The sequence below is a fragment of the Callionymus lyra genome, chromosome 5 (assembly GCF_982586985.1).
Source record: "Callionymus lyra chromosome 5, fCalLyr1.hap1.1, whole genome shotgun sequence".
Lineage (NCBI taxonomy): Eukaryota > Metazoa > Chordata > Actinopteri > Syngnathiformes > Callionymidae > Callionymus > Callionymus lyra.
Window position 1 is genome coordinate 7,871,533 of NC_141822.1, and position 24,751 is coordinate 7,896,283.

Here is a 24,751-nt window from a genome sequence, read left to right on the forward strand (position 1 = left end):
GCACACTGACACTTGCAATGTGTTTCAATAAGGAAACACATGGAGCTGGACCTGAAACTATTTAAAAATATACAGATTTATATACGTTTTTTTCAAAAAATGTCTTATGTTGACGCTTCAATACAAGACAGTCGTTACAGACGAGCAGTATATGGAGGTATTTGGATGTTTTTAAGCATATTGGACGAAGACGAAGAAAACTGAGCTACAGTCGCTATATTAAAATGAACAAAATGTTTTGTCTATAACTCTTAAAAGAACGTATTACTCTGAAAATAATCCAAACCCTTAGACTACAGCCAGTGAAGAGATTTAAGGATCGGAGAAATGTGAGTTCTTCTACTAGAGCGGGTCAGCATTCTCGCTTACGAACTTACTTACTAACATAAGGGGGAGTAGAAAATGAGTGAAATTAATATTTTAAGTGAACTATCACTTTAAGAGAAATTAATGACTTAAGGATGTGACTTACACTTGATGTTTTCTACCTCATATTTTTGAATAATTTAGACAGTCTCGCTCCTTCGTTCTCTTTCCTGTCAGAAACCTTCCCATTTCCTGTATGAGACGAGCTAGAGGCTACTTTTTAACGACGCAAACACACAGACACATGGAACGCGACGCAGCCACATGTGGTGTGATTAGTTACGATCCGAAGGGGATTTGAAGCGAAAATTTAAAACGATACCAAAAGAAAATCTAACCGGGAAAAGCACCCACTTAGCACATACCTCTTCCAAGGACCCCATTTACCTTTTGAAGAGCAACTTTCTTTCTCCAGAACGTACTCGTTGAACTGCCCTTTAGCTGCTACATTTTTCTTCTTTTTTTTTTTCAAAAGCATCTCTTTCCGCGCACACGTCCTCCCGAACGTACCGAGCGAACCGCAATTACCGACAGACGTTTTCCTGCATGTCTCCGCCATCCATACATCCCTCCGACTCCGGGGAGGCATCACGAGCGAAGGTCGGAGATCAGCGTCTGCTATCATACGTGGTTTTTCATAAAGCTATGAATAAATTGATCGGCCGGCGAGCGATGCCTCAGACTCTTACATTTCATATGATGTTTTAATGAAGAGTCGACCGCACCTCCCAGACTTATTATTCCCCTTTAACCCGCCGCACGGGTCAGAGATTCCTTTTTATATACGAGGGATGAGGACGGAATGTAAAGTGCCGTTGTATTTCCGAGTCCGTGGGCGACGTTGACTCGGGTCACTTCTTCTTCGGAGCGGATGCTACCGGGCGATTGACTTTAATGGTGCGAGAGGATGGACGCCGGTTCAAACGGTGTTCAAGAACATGGGAGTCAAGGTCCGGTCTCATTAGCCTGTTGTGCGTTCGACACCATGGTCGGTGTTTTTGAACGCTGTCAAGAGCCCGGAGTCGCCCCGGTGACGAGTTGTCCTCGAGCGAGACTCGGAACCCGGGATTTCTCCCGGCGCCTTCCCACGTGTCAGCCGTGATTGAATTTCCCAATTATGAGGGTAATAAAGTGTAACTTTTTTTCTCTCTCTCGCTCCGTTTCATAGCTCGGAAGGTTTGAGAGATTGGGCGGCGATCTAGAGGTGACAGATTTAATTCCCACTTTCTCCGCCATTGTGCGGCCGTGCCCTTGAGCAATACTATATAGTCCTTTTTTACTGTGAGCAGTAAGTCTGCAGAGATCCAAGATACCTTTGCATGCAAGTCCATCTGACTGGACTCTTTTCTGACTGTAGACGGTGAATTATTTAAAGAATGACACATTCATTTGAACATTTGCTCAGCTTTATTGTCTTTATATATGTGTGTATATATATATATATATATATATATATATATATATATATTATCTTTATATAACATATAACAGCCGTGTCAAAATATGTAGATAAATTGCTTATAATAGTTGTTTTCCCTTTGATAGTTCATTACAATAATATTGTTAAATGGTATGAAGGACGAAAAGATACAAAATAAATTGAGTAATTAAATAAATGTATTATTTATTGATAAGTTGTTTATAATAAATACAATGCAAGCATGTGTCCTTAAATGTTTACATATATATATACATTGTTGATGAATAGCATAAATTTGTACTTTAATTCATAATTAAATCTTTTTTTTAAGAAATTTGGATATACATTTTTTTAATAAAACACTACAACAAGACACATGTATCATGCCAATGTTGTTGGGGCATCAAGCCATTAAATTGTATAAAATGAGTTATAAAATAAAGAAAGATTAAATAAAGGTAGAAGTTACAATTATACAGAGATATTCTATCAATACAAAATATGTGAAGAACTTCTACTTATTTGCTCATATTTCGTCTTCATTTTTTATGAGAGTAACTTCCCTAAATACCCGTCGTTGCCTGTGGGCCTTAAAGTTGCTGTAAAAAACTAAAGATTATGGAACTCAGCCTCATTTATTTGAAATCGAACTGGTTCTTTGAGAACCCTTTAGATTGCAGCTGAAGTTATGTTAATTCTCTCCATTACTTACTATTTAGTACATGTGGTTTAAAATTGTATCGAAACTGGACGTATTTTAATTTTCATGGGGGTCTCCTGTTAAAAAAGTGATTAGAAATACTGTAAATCTCTCTTTTACTTGTGTGTAATACATTAGTTTTAACAAAATTGGGCTTTTTGAATTTTCAGGGGGTCTGCTGCCCCCCTTGCAACCCCTTTACCTTGAACTAAACCAGTTAACCTTGCCCACAAAATGTCCAATGAGAAGTCAGTAGTCTCCATTCTAATTTTTTTTTTTTATGAAATATTGTCTTCTTGGAAAAATTGGCAGATTTTTACTTTAATGAGGGTCTCCTGCCCCCTTTTCTGACCCCTTACAATAAACAAAAGGTGCCGAAAACTGTTAATCTGCTTTACTTGGTACGTCATAAATATGGTTTGATGTAAGTAATTAAATTAGAAAGTGACCCCATTTCCCTAAACCCACACTGAGAGGTCAGTGGTTTACGGAAAAATCTTTAAAGAAAGTATTTATACATTTATGAGGGTCTACTGCCCCCTTTTCCGCCCCCTTACAATGTACAGAAGTTGCTGAAATACTGTTAATCCCCTTTACTTGGTACGTAACAAATATGGTTCGATGTGACCCCATTTCCATAAACTTGCACTGAGAGGTCAGTGGTTTACATACAAATGTTTTAGGAAATGTTACACACTTGAGGCCTGTATTTAAAAAGAAGAAAATGTTGTACTTTCATTATTACAACTAATAAAATGAGATGAAATAATGGCAATCTCTTATTTTCATGGTTTGTAAGATATAATGCATGAAGGTTAAACTGAAAAAGAAAAAATTGATGTATTTGAATTTCACTGGAGGTCTTGTGTCCCCCCGTCGGTTTGGCAGTCTATTAAAAATTAAGATCTCATTTTCTTTGTAGGAAACATCAACCAAACCTATTCTTTGTTTTGTGCATTCGTTTTTATTTTTCAATTTATTTTTACTTCGTTGTTTTACTGTTTTAATTCACTGTTTTTATGTGTTTAATTAAGAAAATAAATGATAATTTAAGTTAAAACACAGATTTAAGGGACAAAATAAATAAATGAAGTCTTGAATTGTTGATAAATACATAAAATAATTAAAAATGATTACAATCATGCTCAAAACAGGCATGTTACATTTGAAGTATTGGTTTTTCAAGAGGCGCTCGGTTCTCAAAATTATTGTTGTTCTTCTCTTCTTTGAGACAAATCTTTCCACTCATCATGTGATGATACTTTAAGAGAGTAAGAGAGAAACTACTGCCATGATGAGCCCAGTTCAACTGACCCGGTACCGGCTGGTCCTCTAACAAGTCGGCGCTAAATAAGGATCAGATGTAACAAGTACGAGCTTCGCCAATTATTAATACTGCTGTCAACATGTGCCTCATTATGTCATCCTCTCAGTACTGGTGTAAGTATTTCTCTCGGTGCTCCAGTCATTAAGGCAGTATCCTGCTGATCCCCAACATGCGCTCCCATTTCAAAGCGTGGATGTTGGTTTCCCTGTAAGCCTGTCTCGCTGTGTCTCCGTCGACCTCGTCTCTGTGAATTATTGTTTATTCTGCGGCGGTGGGAGTGGCGCCCCCTGCAGAGAGCAGGTGCACCAGGACGCTAACTGCTCCATTCTTTACAGTGATAATTAGAACAGCTTCTTCGTGGCACGATCTGGTTCGATCCGACGGAGACAAACACAGCTCACAGCTGTTGGCCCTTTTTTTCTTTCTTTTTTTAACAACTATCACCTGTTTTATCTCTCTTCTCTTTTCCAGGCACTAGTTGCAATTATTTTTCTTGAGGTTTTTTTCCTTGCAACATTAATCCGTGCACCGTGGAAGAAACACCTCATGAATCAGTGTTCAGTTGGATATTCCTTTAACTATTGAGGCAGTGAGAAAAAAATAAATATATAGATGGATGGATATATGGATGGATGGATGGATGGATAGATGAATGAAACAGTAGATGGATAGATGGTAAATGATACAGTGGATGGATGGATGATACAGTAGATGGGTAGATAGATGATACAGTAGATGGATGGATGGATGGATGGATGGGTAGATGGGTAGATAGTCGATACAGAAGATGGATGGATGGATAGACGATACAGTAGATGGATGATACAGTAGATGGGTAGATGGATGAAACAGTAAATGGATGGATGGTTAGATGGATAGATAGATGATACAGTAGATGGATGGAGGGATAGATGGATGGATGGATGGATGGATGGATGGTTAGAGGATACAGTGGATGGATGGATGGATGGATGGATAGATGTGTAGATGGATGATACAGTAGATGGATGGAGGGATAGGTGGCCGGATGGATAGATAGATGATACAGTGGATAGATGGATGAATGGATGGATAGATAGACGAAACAGTAGATGGATGGATGGATATATGGGTAGATAGATGATACAGTGGATGGATGGATGGATGGATGGGTTGATAGATGATACAGTAGATGGATGGATGATAGATAGAAGATACAGTAGATAGATGAATAGAAGGGTAGATGGTAGATATGTGATACAGTATATGGATGGATGGATGGTTGGATGGATGGGTTGATAGATGATACAGTGGATGGATGGGTTGATAGATGATACAGTAGATGGATGGATGATAGATAGAAGATACAGTAGATGGATAGATGATACAGTAGATGGATGGATGATAGATAGATGATACAGTAGATAGATGAATAGAAGGGTAGATTGTAGATATGTGATACAGTATATGGATGGATGGATGGTTGGATGGATGGGTTGATAGATGATACAGCAGATGGATGGATGATAGATAGAAGATACAGTAGATGGATAGATGATACAGTAGATGGATGGATGATAGATAGATGATACAGTAGATAGATGAATAGAAGGGTAGATGGTAGATATGTGATACAGTATATGGATGGATGGATAGATGGATGGTTGGATGGATGGGTAGCTAGATGATACAGTAGATGGATGGATGGGTAGATGGATGGATGGATGGATGGATTTGATTTTGGGGAATTTCAAATCATACATTTTTATTGTATTTATTGTCTCTATTGTATATCTTTTTTTTTATCATATTCAATAAAGTGTGAATCAAATAAAGTTATTTTTTATTTATTTAAGAATTAACATGCAAATATTAATGCCTTTGTTCATTTTCGTTTTTCGATTAAACTTCCGACCACTAGATGGCAGCAGTCGTTACGTCTTCTGCAGCTAAAAGAACAACGAAATCCAGCTCGATCTGTCTCCTAACTAATACAAAGACACTGTTCTCTTATCTGACATCACAGCCTGTTAATCATTCAAACCATTGTAGGAGCCAAGTTCTCATGCAAGTTCTCATTTAATGGGGTTTATTTAGCAAACTTTGAGTACCCTTGAAGGCATCATTGGTAACTGTTTAAATGAAGTTATTTTCAACTGTATTTTTAATTAAAGGAAACGTTCAACTGAATAGAAAACTCACTAGCTTACTGACGGTGCTAGCTGCACTAAATAACGCTTTTTTATTGGGATTAAAATCAAGATTCTGTAAATCTGTAAATACATGAAAATAAATCCTGTTTTTATGTGGTGATAAAGTTGATTTTTTTGTTAAGTTTGGTCTTTCCATCTTCAGAACACAATGGATTTTAGGACACTTATAATCATAATTAATTTAGTTTAAAGTCACCTTTCACAGAACTGAAGGACACAATAAAAGATCAAAAATCCACTAGTAAGAAAGTTAAGAGACACAAAATGAGTAAAATATATAAATCATATCGAAGGAAACTACAAAACTGATAATGTTTTTACCGATCAACAGTGTCTTAGTTGGTCTGAATGTTTTTTGTTCTCTTTCTTATCCAGTGGAATTGTTGTTGAGAATGACCTCAACAAACGTCTATTTTTGGTGTTATCACAACATTTTATCGTCCTAGACTTGGATCCAGATGCAACATCTCTTGGAAACAAAACAGGCGAAGAACTCTACGAAGGACACTATTGTGCATGAATTCCTCAAAATAACCGACGCCGACCACGTCGTCCAGGCTCTTGTTTTCAGTGAGGAAACCATGTCTCACCTCGTCCGGCCGACACAGACTGTCTTTTGTGGAGCCGTGGCTTCATAAGAGGCTGACTGGGCGCGATGCCCCGACGAAAACGGTGCGATTATTACATCGCTGTGGTGCCGTAAATACAGGTCAGACGTTGACCTATTTAAGAAAAAACTCCCAAAAGACACACAGACTGCTGCTCCTCAGTCCGTCTGCACACATGTTTCTCCACCGCTGATCCTTCCTCTGGATCCCGACGTTAATATTTATTGCTGAAATGAAATATTAATTAAAAAACCGAGCTTTTTCTTTAACATGCATCCCAATAGTAATAACAGCAGGAGCCTTTTATTTTGTTTAAGGTTTGATCTTCACAGCGTTCTCTCCGGAGACGTCGGCGCCTCAGCGGGGAGATTTTAAAGTTTTCCTCCTCCAAGTCTTTACTGCTTCCCTCTGGGTTCATGCGCTTCTGTTAAGTGACTTCCTTTTTCGGGGTTGCCAAAATTACACATCCCTAGACTGGTTACTTTGTTTGAGCGTTCCTCAAGAGAAGCCTTAGGACTCCGTTTGTTTCACTAAGAGTTAGCCAGGCTTCGTATCAGGGACAGAACAAACTTCCACAGTCGTTTAAACGGATAGTTCAGTTCAGCCAAAATTCTTATTTCACTCGTTTGCTTCTCACCCTCATATCGATGAAGGGTTTTGATTATTTTAGAGAAATCATTACATTTGGAGTTATAGACAAAAATCTTCCAAAAGGTCCAAAAGAGACACAGTTAAACGCATCCAAATACGTCCGTACGCCTCTTGTATTGAAGTCTCGACATAAGGAATTGTTCGGGAAAAAAATGGTCTACTGTCTACACTGGGAGCTCTTTCAATATTTACCCGAGAGTTTTCTGTCTGTGTAGCATTTTAGCTTCTGCTGCAGCTTAGTCAGTTGTTTGCTAGAAATCAAACAATGAGTGAAAAGACTTTGCAGCTGAATATGAACAAAACTATAACTGTGGTTATCGCGCCTGATGACAAGGTTCCAGGGTTGAGTCAGTACTTGAGTGACTTAGGTCAGTCTGTCAAACTGAGCCTGAGAAACCTGGGTGTTGTATTTGACAAAGACACGTCTCTAGTTCAACGCTGCTTAAAACTGACCAGAAACTGTTTCCTCCTTTGTTTTGACTATTGCAACAGTTTTTTTGGTGTCTAAACAAGAAGGATGTGTCTTGTCTACAGTTTATACAAAACTCTGCAGCGAGAATTCTGACCCGCTCTAGTAGAAGAACTCACATTTCCCCCGATCCTTCAAACTCTTCACTGGCTTACAGTTTCTTTCAGGATCATTTTTAAATTCTGGTTCTTACTTTCAGATCTATTCATGGTCAGACCTTCCATCACTGATCTGATCCAGATTTGTGGATATTGTTTTTGATTGTTACAGCGCTTTGTGACCCTGGTCTAGAAAGATGCTTTATAAATAAATAATGACTTACTTACTTAAAAACAAGCTTAAAATATAGACTTTGTTACAAGAGGAACGTCATATGGAGGTATTTAGATGTTGTCATAATATGCATTTTTGCCTACAACTCAAAGAAGACACGTTACTAAATGATCCCAAACCTTAGTCGACATAAGTGAGTAGAAAATGGGTTAAATAAGAGTTTGGGGGGAACTATCGCTTTAACTAAATCCTAGAAGAGGATATCTTCGATAATAATACGTCTCGATGTCTCGGCTCAGAATCATAATTATGTCCCGTGGCACGACCTTTACGACGGCGAGTCATGACCTCTTTTTATTGTGTTCATTGCCGATCATTACCTAACATTAATGGGAAACAGGAACTGGAGGAGGAAAAGGGGAAGAATGGAGGTGGAGGAGGAGACTAAAGGGTGGGGGGGGCGTGGGAAGAAAAAGTATGGAGTGAGGGATTGAAAAAGAAAAGCAGGCAGTTGTCACTGAGGGCATCCAGTTTATTGCTATGGGTTGATGAACAGGTTATAGAGCCAAGAATCCTTGAATGATGCTCATCAAGAAGAGTCTCTGAATAATATTTGTCTTCGTAGTTTGATCGATAATTAAAGTATACTAACTGGGTTCTATTCCAACATCTAAGATGTTTATAGTGTGTTTATTCAACCTGTGCTCATGAAGTACAGGCTGAATAAATCGAAAGAAAACTTAACACACGGCTGTATAGAATGTTTTGCTAAAGAAATCCATAAACACAACTTTTACACCTACAGTACAAAAACCCACTATTGTGTTTGTCCGTCGAGCACCATATGCTTGTCCTTGAGTCTGACCCTCCGTCACGGCAACATCTTACATTCCCTCAACGCACTTGTTTACCGTTTATAAAATATAAACGTATTTGTGGTTGTCTCGTTGCAAACCCAAGTGTGTAGCTGGAAAAGTGTGTGTGCAATCCTCAAGCATTCACAATAAATTCAGTTAATATGTTGTGTATCTGAGGTTTTCCTCCTCAACACGTCTGCCAGCGAGATGCAGTTTTTCCTCGTATACGTTCTTTAGCATGTTCGTCTGGACGCGGTGTGAGTCACCGACTCGACAATTAGACAAACACGGCTATACCGTCTCGCTCGCTCTTACAAATGGGAGTCGCGTCGTCGCAGCTAATGACATGCCTCGTGTGGAAAAAGCCTGTGATTTCCTGGGTGGAGATGCAACATTATACATCCGTGTGCGAGACCAAATGACAATGTGTGGGGGAAACTGGAAATTAGCACATGACCCGAGGAGAAGAAGCAGAGGAAAGATGGAAGGAAAAGAAAGTAGATGTCGGTGGTGGTGGTGGGTGGGTGGGGGGGGCGAGGGAACGAGTGGCCCTGGACGGGTTCGACCGGTGGCGTTGTTTTTGTTGTTTTGGGTGCCAGAGAACAGTGGGAACCAGGAAGATTAGGAGTGAAGATTTTTTTTTTTTTTTTTAAATCCTGTCTGGGTCTCAAATAGAACGCTGGACCTCTTAATCTCATCCCTTGACAAACATGCACACTGGGCCGGGGCAGACTTCGCTCTAACCTATTTTTTCATGTGACCTGAATTCCTCATTGTGGCATTTTTTTTTTTTTACCAGGCCAAATCTCATTAAACCGCATTCTGGACTCCAACAACAAACCCTCCTCGCTCTTCCCTGCACTGTTGTCTCCCCCTCTATCATCTCTACTTTCTCCCCTTCAACTCCCCCAGCGTCTTCCTTTTTTTTTTTTTTTTTTTAGCTCCCCGTCTCCTCTTCCTCCTACTCGGTCGTCTCTCCCCGTATCTCCCGGTTGCTTTTGTCTAATTATGGGCTGCCACGACAGAAGTGTGGAGCTCAGGTCTAGTCAGACGGTTGAGTCGAGCCCAGAGAAACCACCTCTGCTTCCAGACACACAATCAATCCTCATTATAGCATTATCTCTCCTGCATTCCACCGGCCTCTCCACGTCTGCCTATTATAAAAAAAAAAAACCCGAAACACCTTCGTCCACCAGACCGGTTGGAAATCGATGCGATACATTATTTTCACCGGGCGCTGATTCATGGGCGCCCGCGCGACGGAATACAGATATTTACAAGCACCTAAATCCTCTTGTCTAAATTCAGTAAGTGATTTGTATGTGGCGGCGAGTACGATTCCAGAGACCGCACGGCAAAAAAAAAGTTATTTCTCAGATAAGCCGCCGTCTCGGATGCGTCGTGGAGAATATAGAACGCCTCCAAGTGCAATTCTGTTTAAGATTGTTATCCTGGATTTGAGGCGTAATCTCGGCCTCCGATCGGCTTGCGTCCGCGGTTTTTGCGACAGTGTTTTGACTCTTGTTTCAGCGAGTGTTTGCAAATTCTACGGCGTCCTCTGAACAGGGAATGTTGACGGATGTGATTGAAGAAAATTCCATCTCGTAAAAAAAGCTCGATATTTCATCCGCCTTTTCTATACAACACAACTTTGTCCAGCTGTATGATGGGATGGATTCTGTGATTGTGTTTCTATCTATTTGGAAGATGGTCTGCAGGAGTGTTTTTTAAACTTGGTTACATTTCAAGAATTAAATTCATCTTGAATATAAAAAAAGATGATGCAACTGTTTTGAATGGAACTAGAAAGAAGTTATAGATAAAAACATCCCTAATTTGATTGGAAATTTTGGTTAAATAGGGCCAGATTTTTTGAATCATGTCCATTCTATTGGCCAGTCATTCCTCGACTACTACTTCCTGTTGAATGTTAGGCAAACAGGAAGTCCGTTGGACCTTATTTATTGAAATATTAACAGTGTAGTGTCTCTTTATTTATACAGTACTTCTTATTGGCAGTGCAGGCCTCGAGAATTTGCTTTGTGTCGATATTTTCTCTCCATTCGTTGTTATATCTTGTGTTTTCCGTGTCAAAAGTACTTTACCCAAATATTGGCCTTTGCCGAAAAGCGACGCAAAGTGTTGCAATGTGTGTTTTTTTTAAAAGAACTAAGTAAATAAACGTGATATAGGGCAATTGTTTATAAGAAATAAGTTTATTGAAATGGGAAAAAAGACAAATGCCACTAAGTGGACAAATTGACTACTATTCATGAATGAATAATGTATGAGAAAAAAGTACTAAATGAAATTTTCAGCTGTCATTTCTACATCGTCAATGATCTTTATGGTCTTCAGTAGGTAGTGGTTGATTCAGTGACCTAAAGAAAGAGGTTACAAAGTTACAACATGTGTCAATAGAGTCAGATATCATTCCTCTCTGACACAAACCCTTTGGAAAAAAAATAGATATTATCTTAAGATAAATATCCGAGATAAATAGAAGAACAGATGATCGTATCATGATACTTTTGTTTTAAACGCATTCCGGCCTCTGAACTTCAAGCTCCGTCGTCTAATCTCTCCGTAGTTCTTTGTAGATGACGTGTTATATTTCGTGATTTCTCCGCATACGTCAGCCAGGTCTTGCTATCTATTATCATCTCTTATGGTATCTGTTTTATTGAAAATCAAAGTCCTCACATCTGGTTCGGGGTTCACCGGTTTAGGGGGCTTAGAGTCAAGACTCCGGGATTACTTACTCGCTCTCAGCTTGGATTTTGTTATTTCTTACTGGCAAAATACCTACTTAAATAAAGCAAACCACCTGCCATCTGTGCAGTACTTTGCCCTGATCTGGTCTGCGTCCAATGTTTTTTGTTTTGTTTTGTGAAACTAAATCCTGAGATGAAGACATCATTATTGGAGACCACTAGTTGACTACATTCTGTACTGTATATGCTTGTTTGAAGCACTTAAGTATTGGACATGTTTCAAGCATAATAGTCGCTTTTAATTTCAAATTCAACTTTTAAAATTATACTACCAATATAATTACCGATCATAACTACTGTACTGGTAAACTCGAAGACAATATTGTAAGATTACGGAAACCTACAAACATATTTTTTCCCTTTGTTAACTCTGGTTAATCTTATTTTAAACCTCCGAATTTACCGCAAGTTGCCTTTTTGTGTGTTGGTCTTTTTGTGCTTTTTTTTGTTGGGGTGATAAACTGGTAAAGTGGACATTGATGGGTCTTTGAAATCGTACAATATTTGTTTTTTAATGTGTTAACTTGAAGCACTTGAAGCAGACCTTTTTTTTTTTTGTTACTTTCTAATTATTTATTCAGAAGGAAATTCCATGCACAAGTCTGTTAAGAACAATGAATGCCCTTTTAAAGCTAAAAAAGACAAAGTATTGTGTAATTCTGAACTATTTCTAGGTGAGATTTCAAAAGATGAAATCATTACAAAAAACCACGATTAGTGAATTCATGTGTTTTTTCCTGAAGAGGTTTGGGTTCTGACCTAGAGAAGCGAGTAATCTAGTCACATTAGCAACCGTACAAGTGAAACGAATGGATTCATAAAACTAATATTAATGATGGACGACCTCTCCTCGTCCATCCATATCCATAAAGAACAAGTTCCTTTAATAAACACTAATTACCCGCCGAGTTCCACCTTTTCGCTCGTCTTTTTCCGACATGTTTGACGCGCCGTCGCACAAGAAAACACTATTATGAGTGAAGGCGCTGTTGTGGAAACCAATTAACCTTTACATCCTTTCTCTCCCGCAGGCCCAGGACTTGAATGTGATTGAAGAAGTCATCCGCATGATGCTGGAAATCATCAACTCCTGCCTGTGCAACTCCCTCCACCACAACCCCAACCTGGTCTACGCCCTGCTCTACAAGAGGGAGCTGTTCGAGCAGTTCCGGACTCACCCGTCCTTCCAGGACATCATGCAGAACCTGGACACGGTGGGTTTGAGAGCAGGCTTGGAAAGATTTTAAATGAAACTAATGTGTTTATTTTAGTATCTCTTAAATAGAGGTATGATCAGTGTGTGTTTGTACAAAACTCTCTTTTCATTGATATAATGACATTAGAAAATTATCTTAAGCTCCGCCCACTGAAAACACTTTCTTGTTCTGGAGATGAAATCTTGTTGACCATAACCACACCCACTCTGCTGTGATCGGTCAAGCATCGAGATTAGTCACCGCTAATCATAAATCCCGGAAGTCTCCACCTCCAAGGGACTCGTTGTATAAACAAAGCGGGGCGTGATTACAGCTGGCTGGAGGAGGGAAGCCATTGTTATGTCATAATGGACTCTCGTAACCTCTCGTTCGCCCGGATTTCAGATGAACTTTACAAAGTAATACGTTCATAACGCGGTCATGATGAGGAAACTTATAACTAAAACATTTTTAAATGTATTGATTAATCGTAAGTTTAAAAAAAGTTGTAGTTACACGGTTCAGCTAATCGGTGGCGGCGTCACATAGCCCCGGACACATCAAGTTTAAGTGTCTTTTTGTCAATTTAAATGATGGTGCAAAATGTCCTCCAATAATTCAGTTTAAGTTTAATTTACTCATTAAAAAAACACTTGTAAGCAAAAGACATGAGTTTTTGCATCGTGTGACATTATCACGTAGGAAGTGCTAGCACCAAAATAGCATAAAAGCTAATTCAGTTTCTTGTAGGCGGTAAGATTCATCTTAACAGACATTATTTAACCACCAAATGAGCAAAGAAATCATAGGGACTCGCACATTCAAGAACTTGACATCAGGGCTGTGTCCCAAAGTGTTCACTTCTCCAAGTGCACTGCTTTAGAGTACACTGTAAGACAGTGCACTTACTTGCCCAGTGCTCAAACTTTGACATGTAGTACTGTCTCAAATCACACTCTGCTGCTACACACTTACAGGAAATACCAGCTTCTTCTTCTACTGCTTTTTAACACTGATTGTAACCAATTGTTAGAACCCTATCATCGACACTTGGTAGCAATTTCCTCCAATTGAAACAAGTTATTAAGTTGTGTTTCATTGTGTTATTATTGTTGTTTTGTGGTCGCGTTGTTTGTTGACGTAGCTCTACGTCACTAAGATGGCGGCCGTTGAGGGTGGAAAGTATCCATCGATCCACACTCAATTTTCTGACTTTTTAAGTGCACCAAAACCCGTGAGTGCTCATTGCGCACTACATTCTCTCACACTGCTAATTGGGATGCACTTGTGCAAAAAGAATACTAGAAGTGTAAATGCAGAAGTGCGCTATTTGGATGTTTGAGTTTCATGTGAAGAAATAGTGTATCCATAATCACCAGCGTGAGCTTTAAGTGTGGCTCGTAAACCTGTTGGAATATAACGTCTCTTCACACTGACAGACCGACTCCATTGTGAACAGAACCCCTCGACTGCTGAAGGAGCGCGAGTCGTATCGATGCATTAATAAGTCCCTCTGCGCTCAAACTTGTCGTGTCAAATATTCATCGAGAGTGTTTGGTGTTCGCGGGAGAAAAAGGCCTCTGTGTCGTTCATATTTGGACTCGGAGGAGGGGGTTGGAAGGAGCTCCCTCCAGGGTGTGTGCATGCGTAAGAGATGGGGGTTGCGGCATACATGGCCATAAGCTCGGCTGTTATCCATAAGTATGTGCGAGCATGCTAGCTGGAATCCCTGGGTTAAGTCGCTCTCCCCGAGGCTGTTCTCTGAAGCCTCCACTCACAATTCTGTGTGAGCGCCGGATCGGGGGGGGGTGAGGGGCTGCTTCTTGCCCCCGTAAATTAACCCCATATGGGAGGCCTTCAGAGTTAATGAAGAGATTAGTATTAGATAGATGTCGACACACGCGCTCGAAACACGCTCGCGCAGATTCCTCCACAGATCTGCTGTGTTTGAATTCTAGAAAGCAGGAACAGGGAATACAGAGCCCGTGGATGTGTTTTTTTTTTTTATACCATCTGTTTGACGAAAAAGGGCTTAAAGAAGACTGCACAAGTTTTAATTATCAAACATCAAACATTTCTCCAGGGAAAGAACCTTGAGCAGAAGTAGAAACTACGTCGTCCTTGATCTCTTGTTTGGGCTGCAAACCCATGAGGCGTCGGATCGGCGCTCCGGCGGAGGGTTTATTCTTTCTTTTTTTTTTTAAGGCTGGATAAAACGTGGCCCTATAGTGGGTTAGAAGGTTGTCTTGGTGGAGATAATGAGTGTATATACGATTCTACGCATCGACCCTGGCGAGGTGGGAGACACGGAGCGAGGGATTAGTCGGATGAAACCCAAGTAAGAACAAAGAGCGCCGGTTTATTTCAACGCCTGCTTTCACGCCGTCATGTTCCCGCACGTTGTCATGTTCTATGTATATGATCACATGGGCGCCGACAGATTGCTCCTGGTGTCGTCATGCGTGTCGTCGCTTAGAGACTCGGCGAGAAGCAGAGCAGCGAGAAAAGTTTCAGAGTCAGAATTCTAGACGTGTACAGTAGAGTACAGAGTACATGTTATGAAAGCAGCAAAACGTTTTCAACCGTGGACTTTATCAGCCTATGATTTTAATTCTGATATTGTGGCGCTTTTTACTCAGTTACTCGACATTAGGGCTGTGTTTTTGGCAAGAATGTTGTCTTTTCCTTTCGCGAGGAAATGACGGATGTTGCCAACTAGTGGCCGGAGGTTTAATTGCAGCACACAAGAGTTTTAATTGTAAAATACAACATCAAATGATTGTCCTTTATACACACACTATTGAAATATAACTGTGAGCTAAAATAAAATGCGACTTCAAAGGGAATTTTATTATTAATTTATTTTAAATATCGATACAGTATCTGGAAAAAATATTGCGATATATCGTTATATCGATGTTTTCTTACGCTACTCAACATGCTAACATCACGATAGTTTGAATTTCAGTTTTAAAAGATGAACTTAGGAGGTAAAATGTGTAAGTTAGTTAGTTTAGTAAGTAATTTAACTTAAGAGTTGTTTCTACTACAGTCGAGCTTAATTCAATTTAACAAGTGTTTGCAAATAATTGAATTAGGTTAGTTGAGTGTAGTAAAAATAAACAATTTTAGTCATTATTTTTACAGTTTTATTTTTTGAGGGTTTAACCATTATTATTGACGGAGACCAAAAAAAGATTTCTGTAGTATTTTTCCCATACTACAGCAACAAAACAAACAAAACAAAAGTATATTCCTTCAACATTCATTTTACTGTCTTATCAAGTCTCTGTGTAATTGTTGACATTATTGATACTTATCTTATCTTAAACACTGACATTTCTATAGGTCAACGAATCAACATGAACTTTAATCTGAGCAAATGTAGTCAAAATGAATCGAAGGGTCAGATTTTGCCTCCAGGAAATAAGTTTAACAGACGTGCACGACAGTATTTAACATAATTATGAATAAATAAACAAACCTTTTCTGCACCACAAACCGATTCAATGTGGCATTTTTCCATGGATCAACCTTCAGATAAAAAGAGCACAAATAAAATAACGCCTCCGGCAGAAAAAGTAAAAGTAATACCTATAAATAAATGTTTTTTTTCTAAGTACAAACACTTCACAGACCAATACAAAGCCTGATGGTTTGGGAACACTGGCATACATTATTCATAAATCCAACTTTAAACACAACACATGATTGTTTTTGTGGTGACGACAGTAGGGAATCTAATTAATTTAAGTAAGTAACTAAGTAATATTTATTTATATAGCGCTTTTCCAGACCAGGGTCACAAAGCGCTTAAACAAACAAAACAATACTCAAAAAAGTATATACACTTTAAAGGTCAAGATAATACTGAGAACAACACAGGAGTTCCAGAAAATCAAGGAAAAGCCTGAACAAATAGAAACGTCTTGCTAAGATGTTTCTTAAAGGAGTCAGTTGAGGGGGGGATTAAAGGCGCCGACGAGGACGGCTGCCTCTCCAGTAGCTCCGCAGCAATTTCTATAATTTTCTGTTTTTTATTGTGTCATCTTGTTCTTCCTCTTATGTTCTTTTCTTATTTTATTTTTTATGTATTATTTTTTATTGTTTATGAAAAATTGCTGGCTACTGGAAAAAACAATTTCCCGTAGGAGACCTCCTGAGGGATCAATAAAGTTTTACCTTACCTTACCTTAGACTCCATCAAGCGCAAAGCGAGAGGATTAACATGCTTGGATGAATAAAATACACACAAATTAGAGACATTACATTAAAAAGTAATTTGACAATTACTCAATTTTTTGAAACTATTTTAAAGATTATCTTTCATGCTTATTAAACATCTGCTAAGGAAAGTCAACACAGGTTCCATTTTTTAAATAAAGATAATGTCACGTTTATATATAGAAATGGATTTAAAAACGTATAAGGAGTCGGATAAACTATAAGATTCAAGGATTATTCGTCTATGAAGTAAATCATTATTTTGCATCACCTATTAAGAGCTGCTGTTTATATTTTCACAAAATATTGAATTTATTTTGTTTGCTCTTTACGTCCTTAAGAGAAATCTCAGGTTAAACAGTTAATTGTCCGTTTCTATTTTGTTATTTTTAATTGTTTTGATGATTTACATTCTCATCATCTGCCTCCTGTGGTTTCGACCTTTAGGTGATCGGCTTCTTCAGTCAGCGGCTGGAGCAGGCGGGGAGTGACCTGTCCGTGGAGAGGGTTCAGGAGGTCATCATGAAAGGCGCCCAGGCTCTGCCCATAGACCGACTGAAGGTAAATCGCACTCTTGCGCCGGGCGACAGGTGAACGAAAGAGTACAGAAAAAGTCAGAGTCGAGGACAATGTGCCGTCGGTCCTGAGGGTTGAGTGGAGAAACAGGTTCCCGTGGACGGGAAAAAGGAAGTATGGGATTAGGATGAGACTCTGGGAAAAAGATGGAAACCGCCTCTGGGACGAGAGACAAAAGGCAAAAGCCCAATTCTCATTAGCATTAATGTCCGTCCGCGTTCCATCTCTAGCCTACGACGCCAAGAAGTAATGACATTCCAAGGAGATGGGATGAAGGTTAGAGGGCACTTTGTCATGGGCAGATCAGGGGGAAGGGTGGGCCGGACATAAATCTGCCAGCGTACCTCGTTACCCGACACTTGCGACGCTCCTGACGGTTTGCTAACCCTGGCCCCCTCCCGGTGGCCCCCCATTAATCAGCCAGGAAATATGTAACCGGCGGTCTCTCGCCCGGCGCCGCCGCGGCTCTTTAATTGCGTGTTTCATCATGTCGCTCATGTTCTGCAGTCGCGAGCGGCGTCGGTTCTCGGCGGCCGGCGAGGAAGAGAGATGGCGCGCCGACCCGTGCGCTCGCTAATGTAGCCGAAGACCGTTACATATGGAGCCGTGTGGATAACCCTGCCGTGTCCTTCAGTACATGTGCCGCCGCTGTCTCTCCATCTGTGTTGTCGCTTCATCTGCGACCATCAACGCATCCGAGCGTCCATAAGTATCACGACACGTGTTCCTGCGTCAAAACCCATCGTTGATTCTCGACTCCTGGTCTCACCAGCTGTTGGTCTGAACCCGAAGCTTTATCCCGACCAGAACTGCATTAAACACTTCAATATTCTATAGTGAGGTTAGATACAAGGAAGACCAGTCGTGCTGATGTATTCTGGGTAAATAACCAGATGACACGTCATGGACCAGAAGAACTTTCATTCATATTTAGATAATGAGTAAGTAATTATTTGTAAAGATCTTCTCAGACCAGAGACACAAAGTGCTTTAACAATACAAAACAATACACAGTTAAAATATATACTTAAAATGTTCAAGACAACATAAAGACAAACACAACAGCAAGAAGTAAATTAAGAGAAAACACAAATAAAAGTGTCTTGAGATGTTTCTTGAAGGAGTCAGTAGATCATCAAACACAGAGATGGTTCCAAAGCTAAGGAGCAACAGTCTGGAAGGATTTCTCTCCTCTGGTCCTGAAGTTCAGGAACCATCAGTAGATCCTGATCCACAGACCTCAGAGCCCGAGTTGGGGTGTGAGTCTGGATCAGATCACTGATGGAAGGTCTGACCATGAATAGATCTGAAAGTAAGAACCAGAATTTTAAAATTGATCCTGAAAGAAACTGGAAGCCAGTGAAGAGTTTTAAGGATCGGAGAAATGTGAGTTCTTCTACTAGAGCGGCTCAGAATTCTCTCGCTCATCATGGATTAAAAGATATATAAAAAAGTTCCAGTTATTCTTCTTTAATATACATACATTTCAGTAAATACCCTAAAATGACCATTTCTTTTCATAGAAGTTCCTTCTTGTCCTGTGTTCCTCTTTTTAAATGTTTGGCATTTTCTCCATCACAAATCTGGTTTGTTCGTGACTTACTTTTATCTCTTGATATGATCAGGTAGTGATCGTGATCATAAAAACTGGAACACGCGAACTAGAACATTGGTTTTCAACATTTCAGGGGGGCCAGCAGGGGCGGGGTTAGGCTGGCATGGAAGAATTTAATATGAATAACATGATATAATATTAAAAAAATATATAATTTAACCGTTTGTCCTCAACATACATCACTCAAGCTGCCTTGATCTTCAGAATTCCGAAAACGTCCCTCTTGTATTGAAGCCTCGATGAGAAGAATAGTTCCGGAAAAAAATCAAACTAGTCTATACAGACTTGTTTGATTGACGTTTTGAGTATAAAATGCGATGTAAACCAAAAGTACTCAGGGTAAATATCGCAAGCGCTTCCCGAACGCATTCAGTCTACTGTCTACACTGGAAGCTGTCGTGATATTTACCCAGTACTTCCGGTTTATATCACTTTTTATTCTCAAATCGGCCCCACATTAGCCTTAAATATAGACTTTACATAGACTATTTTTTCCCGGAGCAATTCTCCTCGAATAGGCTTCAATGCAAGTGGGACGTTAGACGAGCTTTATGGAGGTATTTGGATGTTTTTATCCCTTGTGTCGTCTCAGAGTCAAGGTCAACGACCTCCATGGCTTCCATAAATACATATGCAGCGGTTGAGGTCATTGACTTTGAGCCAGAGACAACACAAGGGATACCCGCAAACACATTAGTTTCCGGGCCTTCGGTTCACCTTGACCCTGAGATAACACAGCGTCTTTTTGGAGGTTGGAAGTTGATCCACTGCAGCTCAAGTCGCTTTTTTTTACGTTTTTGTCTGTAACTGTAACTGGAAAAAGTTTGATTTTTGTGTGAACTATCACTTTAATAGTTTTAATTTAAAGTTCAAGATGCATTAATTCAATACTTAGTTACCAGAAATGACTCAGATCTCGTCTAAAGGGTGGAGACTTCGAAACCACTAAATATAACTAGAAAGATTGCATTTCCAGAAGAAAATGCAGTGTGAATGCTGGTCGTAGTTGTAGCTGTGCAGTAGTAGTATTACCAGTAGTATTAGTAGTAGAAGTACTCGTGGAAGTGTTAGTGGAATTAGTAGTTAAAGTAGAAGAAGTGGAATTAGTAGTAAAGGTAGAAGTAGTAGAAAAGTAAAAGTAGTAGTAGAACTAGTAGCAAAAGTATAAGTAGTAGTAGTATTAGTAGTGGAAGTAGTAGTATAATTCCTCATAAAAGTATAAGTAGTAGGTCAAACTGGAAGGAGTTGGAAATTAGTTGAAGACTTTCCCCATTGAAATGAATGAAGTAGAAGAAGATGAATACAAGAAAGAGTGGAAGAGATAAAAGAAAGCTAGAACATATCCCGCATTTCGTAAACAAGCTGAATTGATCAAAGTTTGAACGGTTCAAATTGGATAAGATTTGTGGCAGGAGAAGTGGCACAAAGTTTAGGTCAGAAGAAAACTGGATCTCAATGGTGTGAATGCTTCCCAGCATTCACACAATTACAACTCAATGTAGAATTTTAAAGAAATTACTACTTAAAGCATCTCATTGTAACCGTTGTTACACACATTGTCAAATAAGACGATGAATTCTGAGTCGATGTGGCCGTCAGTAGTTGTGTCGTCCTCCATCTGTGTTGTTGTTGTTGTTGTTGTTGTTGACTCTCAGACCATCAACTCATCCGAGCGTCCATAAGTATCACAGACACGTGTTTCACACGCTCCGTCCTCCACTCAGGCGTCTCCAGAGGACGAGGCCCGCCGTGGAGAGCGTGGTCCTGGTCTCCGGTGGGAGACGTTGCCACTGTTTGATGGCACCATCGCTCAAACCAACAGCTGTCTCTTCATCCCGTGAGCTCGTTCGGCTCTTCAGCCCCTAACGCGAAAATCTATAGCTCAGATTAATGTTGTGTGGAATCGTCGATGAATTACCGAGGAAAAGCTCTTAGGCTGAATTAGTGTCCGGATCAGGAGGGAACGCATGCGCCGCCTGACAGCAGTGAGATATCTGGGAGATAATCAATGAATAAAGACACATTTATCCTGCCGAGGAAATGATTATTACGCTCTCCAAGAAACACGTCTAACATGTAAATAAGGCGGCGAAGAGCGTAGATGGCGACATCGATTACGTCCGAGCGCCGTGTCTTCGTCGTGAAGATCTCCTCAGGCCTGAACAAATACTCAATAATGCATCGCGTACACAATCGTCTTGACGTTAATTGATGGTGGTGTTGGTGAAGTGAAAACAGTGTTTTCTGTGTGGAGTTTGTATGTTTCTCCCCGTGTTGCCTGGGTTTACTCCTGGTACTCCGGTTTCCTCCCACAGTCCAAAAACATACAGAGGTTGATTGAGAACTTGGGGAAATTGTCCGTATGCATGCATGCGTGCGTGCGCGTGTGCGTGTGCGTGTGCGTGCGTGTGTGTGTGTGTGTGTGTGTGTGTGTGTGTGTGTGTGTGTGTGTGTGTGTGTGTGTGTGTGTGTGTGTGTGTGTGTGTGTGTGTGTGTGTCTTTGTGTGTCGTGCGACAGACTGGCGTCCTGTCCAGGGTGTCCCCTGCCTCTCGCCTGAAGAAACTGGGAAAGGTTCCATCCCCTCATAGGAAACTGTTTTTGACAGCAACTAAAGATGTTTCTGTTTGAAATAGTGTTTAGAAGTTTGATAAAGTAACGTCTAAGACAGGGGTAGGGAACCTGGTCCAGAAAGAGCCGCAGTGGGTGCAGGTTTTTGTTCCAACCGATCAAGCATGTACAGTTTAACCAATGAGGTTTCAGCTGAACAAGCAACACCAGACTGACAATCAACTGATTACACTCCTAAGACACCTGATTGGATAAAATGTGTCCTCTTGAATGGTTGGAACGAAAACCTGCACCCACTGCGGCTCTTTCTGGACCAGGTTCCCTACCCCTGGTCTAAGACTTCAAGCAACAACGTAACGGAATAAGTTGCATTCTTTTTTTTTAATGATTGATTTTACTAAGAAACTGAAGTGAAATTATATCATACAACTCTTCCAGTGACTCACAAAACTGTTCTCTAAACAGCCGTGATGAGTTTGCTTTCAGTTTTTAATAAAATTGATACCTAGGAGCACTTAATTCTTTTCTTAGCCCAAGCTGTACGACAAGACGATACTTAATGTCAGTACGAAGACGAGTGATGGTCTTATGAAGCTTCATGAAGCAGTGCTATTCTCTTCAGAGTCCACTAGATGGCGTCTCTGCATTATTTCCTTAACTGTTCTAATGAAACATCACCTTTTTGTTAACTGATACCGAAGACTTTTTTTTTTTAAACTCTCTTTTTTTTTGATTTCAACGAAGAACAAATATCTTAAACAAAAACTGTGATTGTGTTATTATAAAAAGAGATTGTATACACAACACAGGATTTGTATTGCGGTTGCATTAGATAATAAAAGTGTAAATAATATGAATTTAATTTAAAAAAGAGATGTTTGCAATAAATTCTAATAAAATAAGAGACATTACTATAAAATGGCATATAAATAATGAATCATTAATACAAATACTATATATACTATACTTAAGTGACTTCATGAATCTGACGGAAACTGTGAAGTAAGTAAGTAAGTAATTCTTATTTGTATATCGCTTTTCCAGACCAGGGTCACAAAGCGCTTAAACAAATGTTGTTTATTGAAGGGAAGTCGTGTGACTCTTGAATTCATCAAGAAAAAGATCAGCACAAACATTAATTAGAAAAAAGGTGGATACACTATATAAATACAAATTACTTTCTTACTTACTTACTAGACTATAAGACATGTTTCCTGGTATTTCAAACGTGTTTGTTGATCACATAATTCATGTATATTCATTCATAGTTTTAACGCCTTTGGTTATTATCTAAAATCGAAATAGTCGTGAAAATAATGAAAACGCATTGAATGAAAGGGTGTTTTTCTTCTCTTTTTTTTCTTTTGGAATGATAATCTCTCACAACATTTACTGTATATGTGGCCCCTTATAAAGAGTCAGAGCCTTATCTAGGTGTTGTTAAGTGCTGGCTTAGATAATAAAATGTGATGAACAACCAACAAACAAGCAATAAAATATGACGATGATGATGATGATGTTCTTCAGTTTATCCCACGATCCCAATAATACACGAGCGAAGACGACACATCCTGGAGCGAAAAGATCTAAAATAGATGTTAAACAGCCCCTGGACGTTGAATTAGAGGCAGTTGGACGTAATGAGAGGGATTAGGAACATATGTTTAGCACCAGAGTGAAGATGTCTCCGGCGAGGTTCAAACTGTCGACAGTCTAAACAAACATCTCCGGGGGTTCCACAGCTAAATGGTCACTTCGTCGTCTCAGCAGGTGAGGCTTAAAAAACGTCTTCCCCGCGGGGCGTGTGTTCTGTGTTTATCTACCAGCTGATCTCGGGAGTCGCTGCGTGATCGACCGTTGACTGGCCAAACAAATACACGTCAGAGGTTGTCTTTGGCCGAACTCTTGATGTGTATTCGTTTGGCCAAGACAAACCGTCAACAGAAAAAAAGCTGATCAAAGACACGGAAGGAGTTTTAGACGAATGAGAAGACATGCAAAGCAGGGATTCAACTGAAGGGCGAGTCGGGGAAATACCCTCGGGGGGGGGGGGGGGGGGGGCACCGGTGTCCCGTCACTCACCCACGTCTGCCTTTGTGTTTGGTGTGTGTGTTGTTTCAGGGTGTGTGTGTGTTGACGAGTGGACAGTTGTAGAAGAATGTGCTGTTTAGCTTGACCAGCTGAAATCTCTGTGGTGGAGCAACACAGTCTACAGACTCTGTGGCTCCTGAAGACCGACGGTTGGTCTGAGGGCGGGGGTGGGATGTGGGTTGGGGGGGTTGAACTCACCAGCTGTTTGTCTGTACCTGAAGCTTTATATTGACCCAGTTGCGGGTCAGAACTACTTTCCCACACTCACTCAACGTCACTCTGAACTGGGTATGTTACCAGTGGATCTACTATATTCTGGATTAATATCCAGGGGCCTCGTGTATTAAGAGGTCGTACACGAATAAACACCCGTACATACTTTTCCACGTCAAAGTTTATAATTAAGTAAGTCATTTATATTTATGTAGCGCTTTTCCAGACCAGGGTCACAAAGCGCTTAAACAATCCAAACAAGGATTAGGTGAGGTGAGGTTAGGTAGAACTTTATTGATGAAATTGTTTTTTTTCCAATTAGACACAGCAATACAGCAATTTTTCATAAAAAATAAATCTAAATAACAAGAACAAAGAGAAATAAAGAGAAAGAACAAGATGATACAATCTAAGTCTAAAGATAAAGAACATAGATCAAAGAAAAACAACAAAGACAAAGGATACAAAGACTAACATAGAACAGAACATCCAGATACTTTTACTTCACTCCTGCCCCCGAACTCAGAATTGTACAATTGAATAGCCCGGGGAATGAATGAGTCCTTGAGTCTATTGGTTTTGCATCATGGGAAGGAGCATTCGTGCACTCATTCTGATGATGAAAAGAGC

At 39.9% G+C, this 24,751-nt stretch overlaps 1 protein-coding gene across 1 annotated transcript in view; it reads left to right on the forward strand.

Moving 5' to 3' along the window:
- Window positions 1-24,751, forward strand: part of dym (dymeclin) — an 86,485-nt gene that overhangs the window by 51,218 nt on the left and 10,516 nt on the right. The window contains exons 15-16 of the mRNA XM_087790683.1: window positions 12,669-12,851; window positions 17,505-17,618. Coding sequence (XP_087646809.1) covers window positions 12,669-12,851; window positions 17,505-17,618 — 297 coding nt within the window. The remainder of the gene's footprint in view (window positions 1-12,668; window positions 12,852-17,504; window positions 17,619-24,751) is intronic.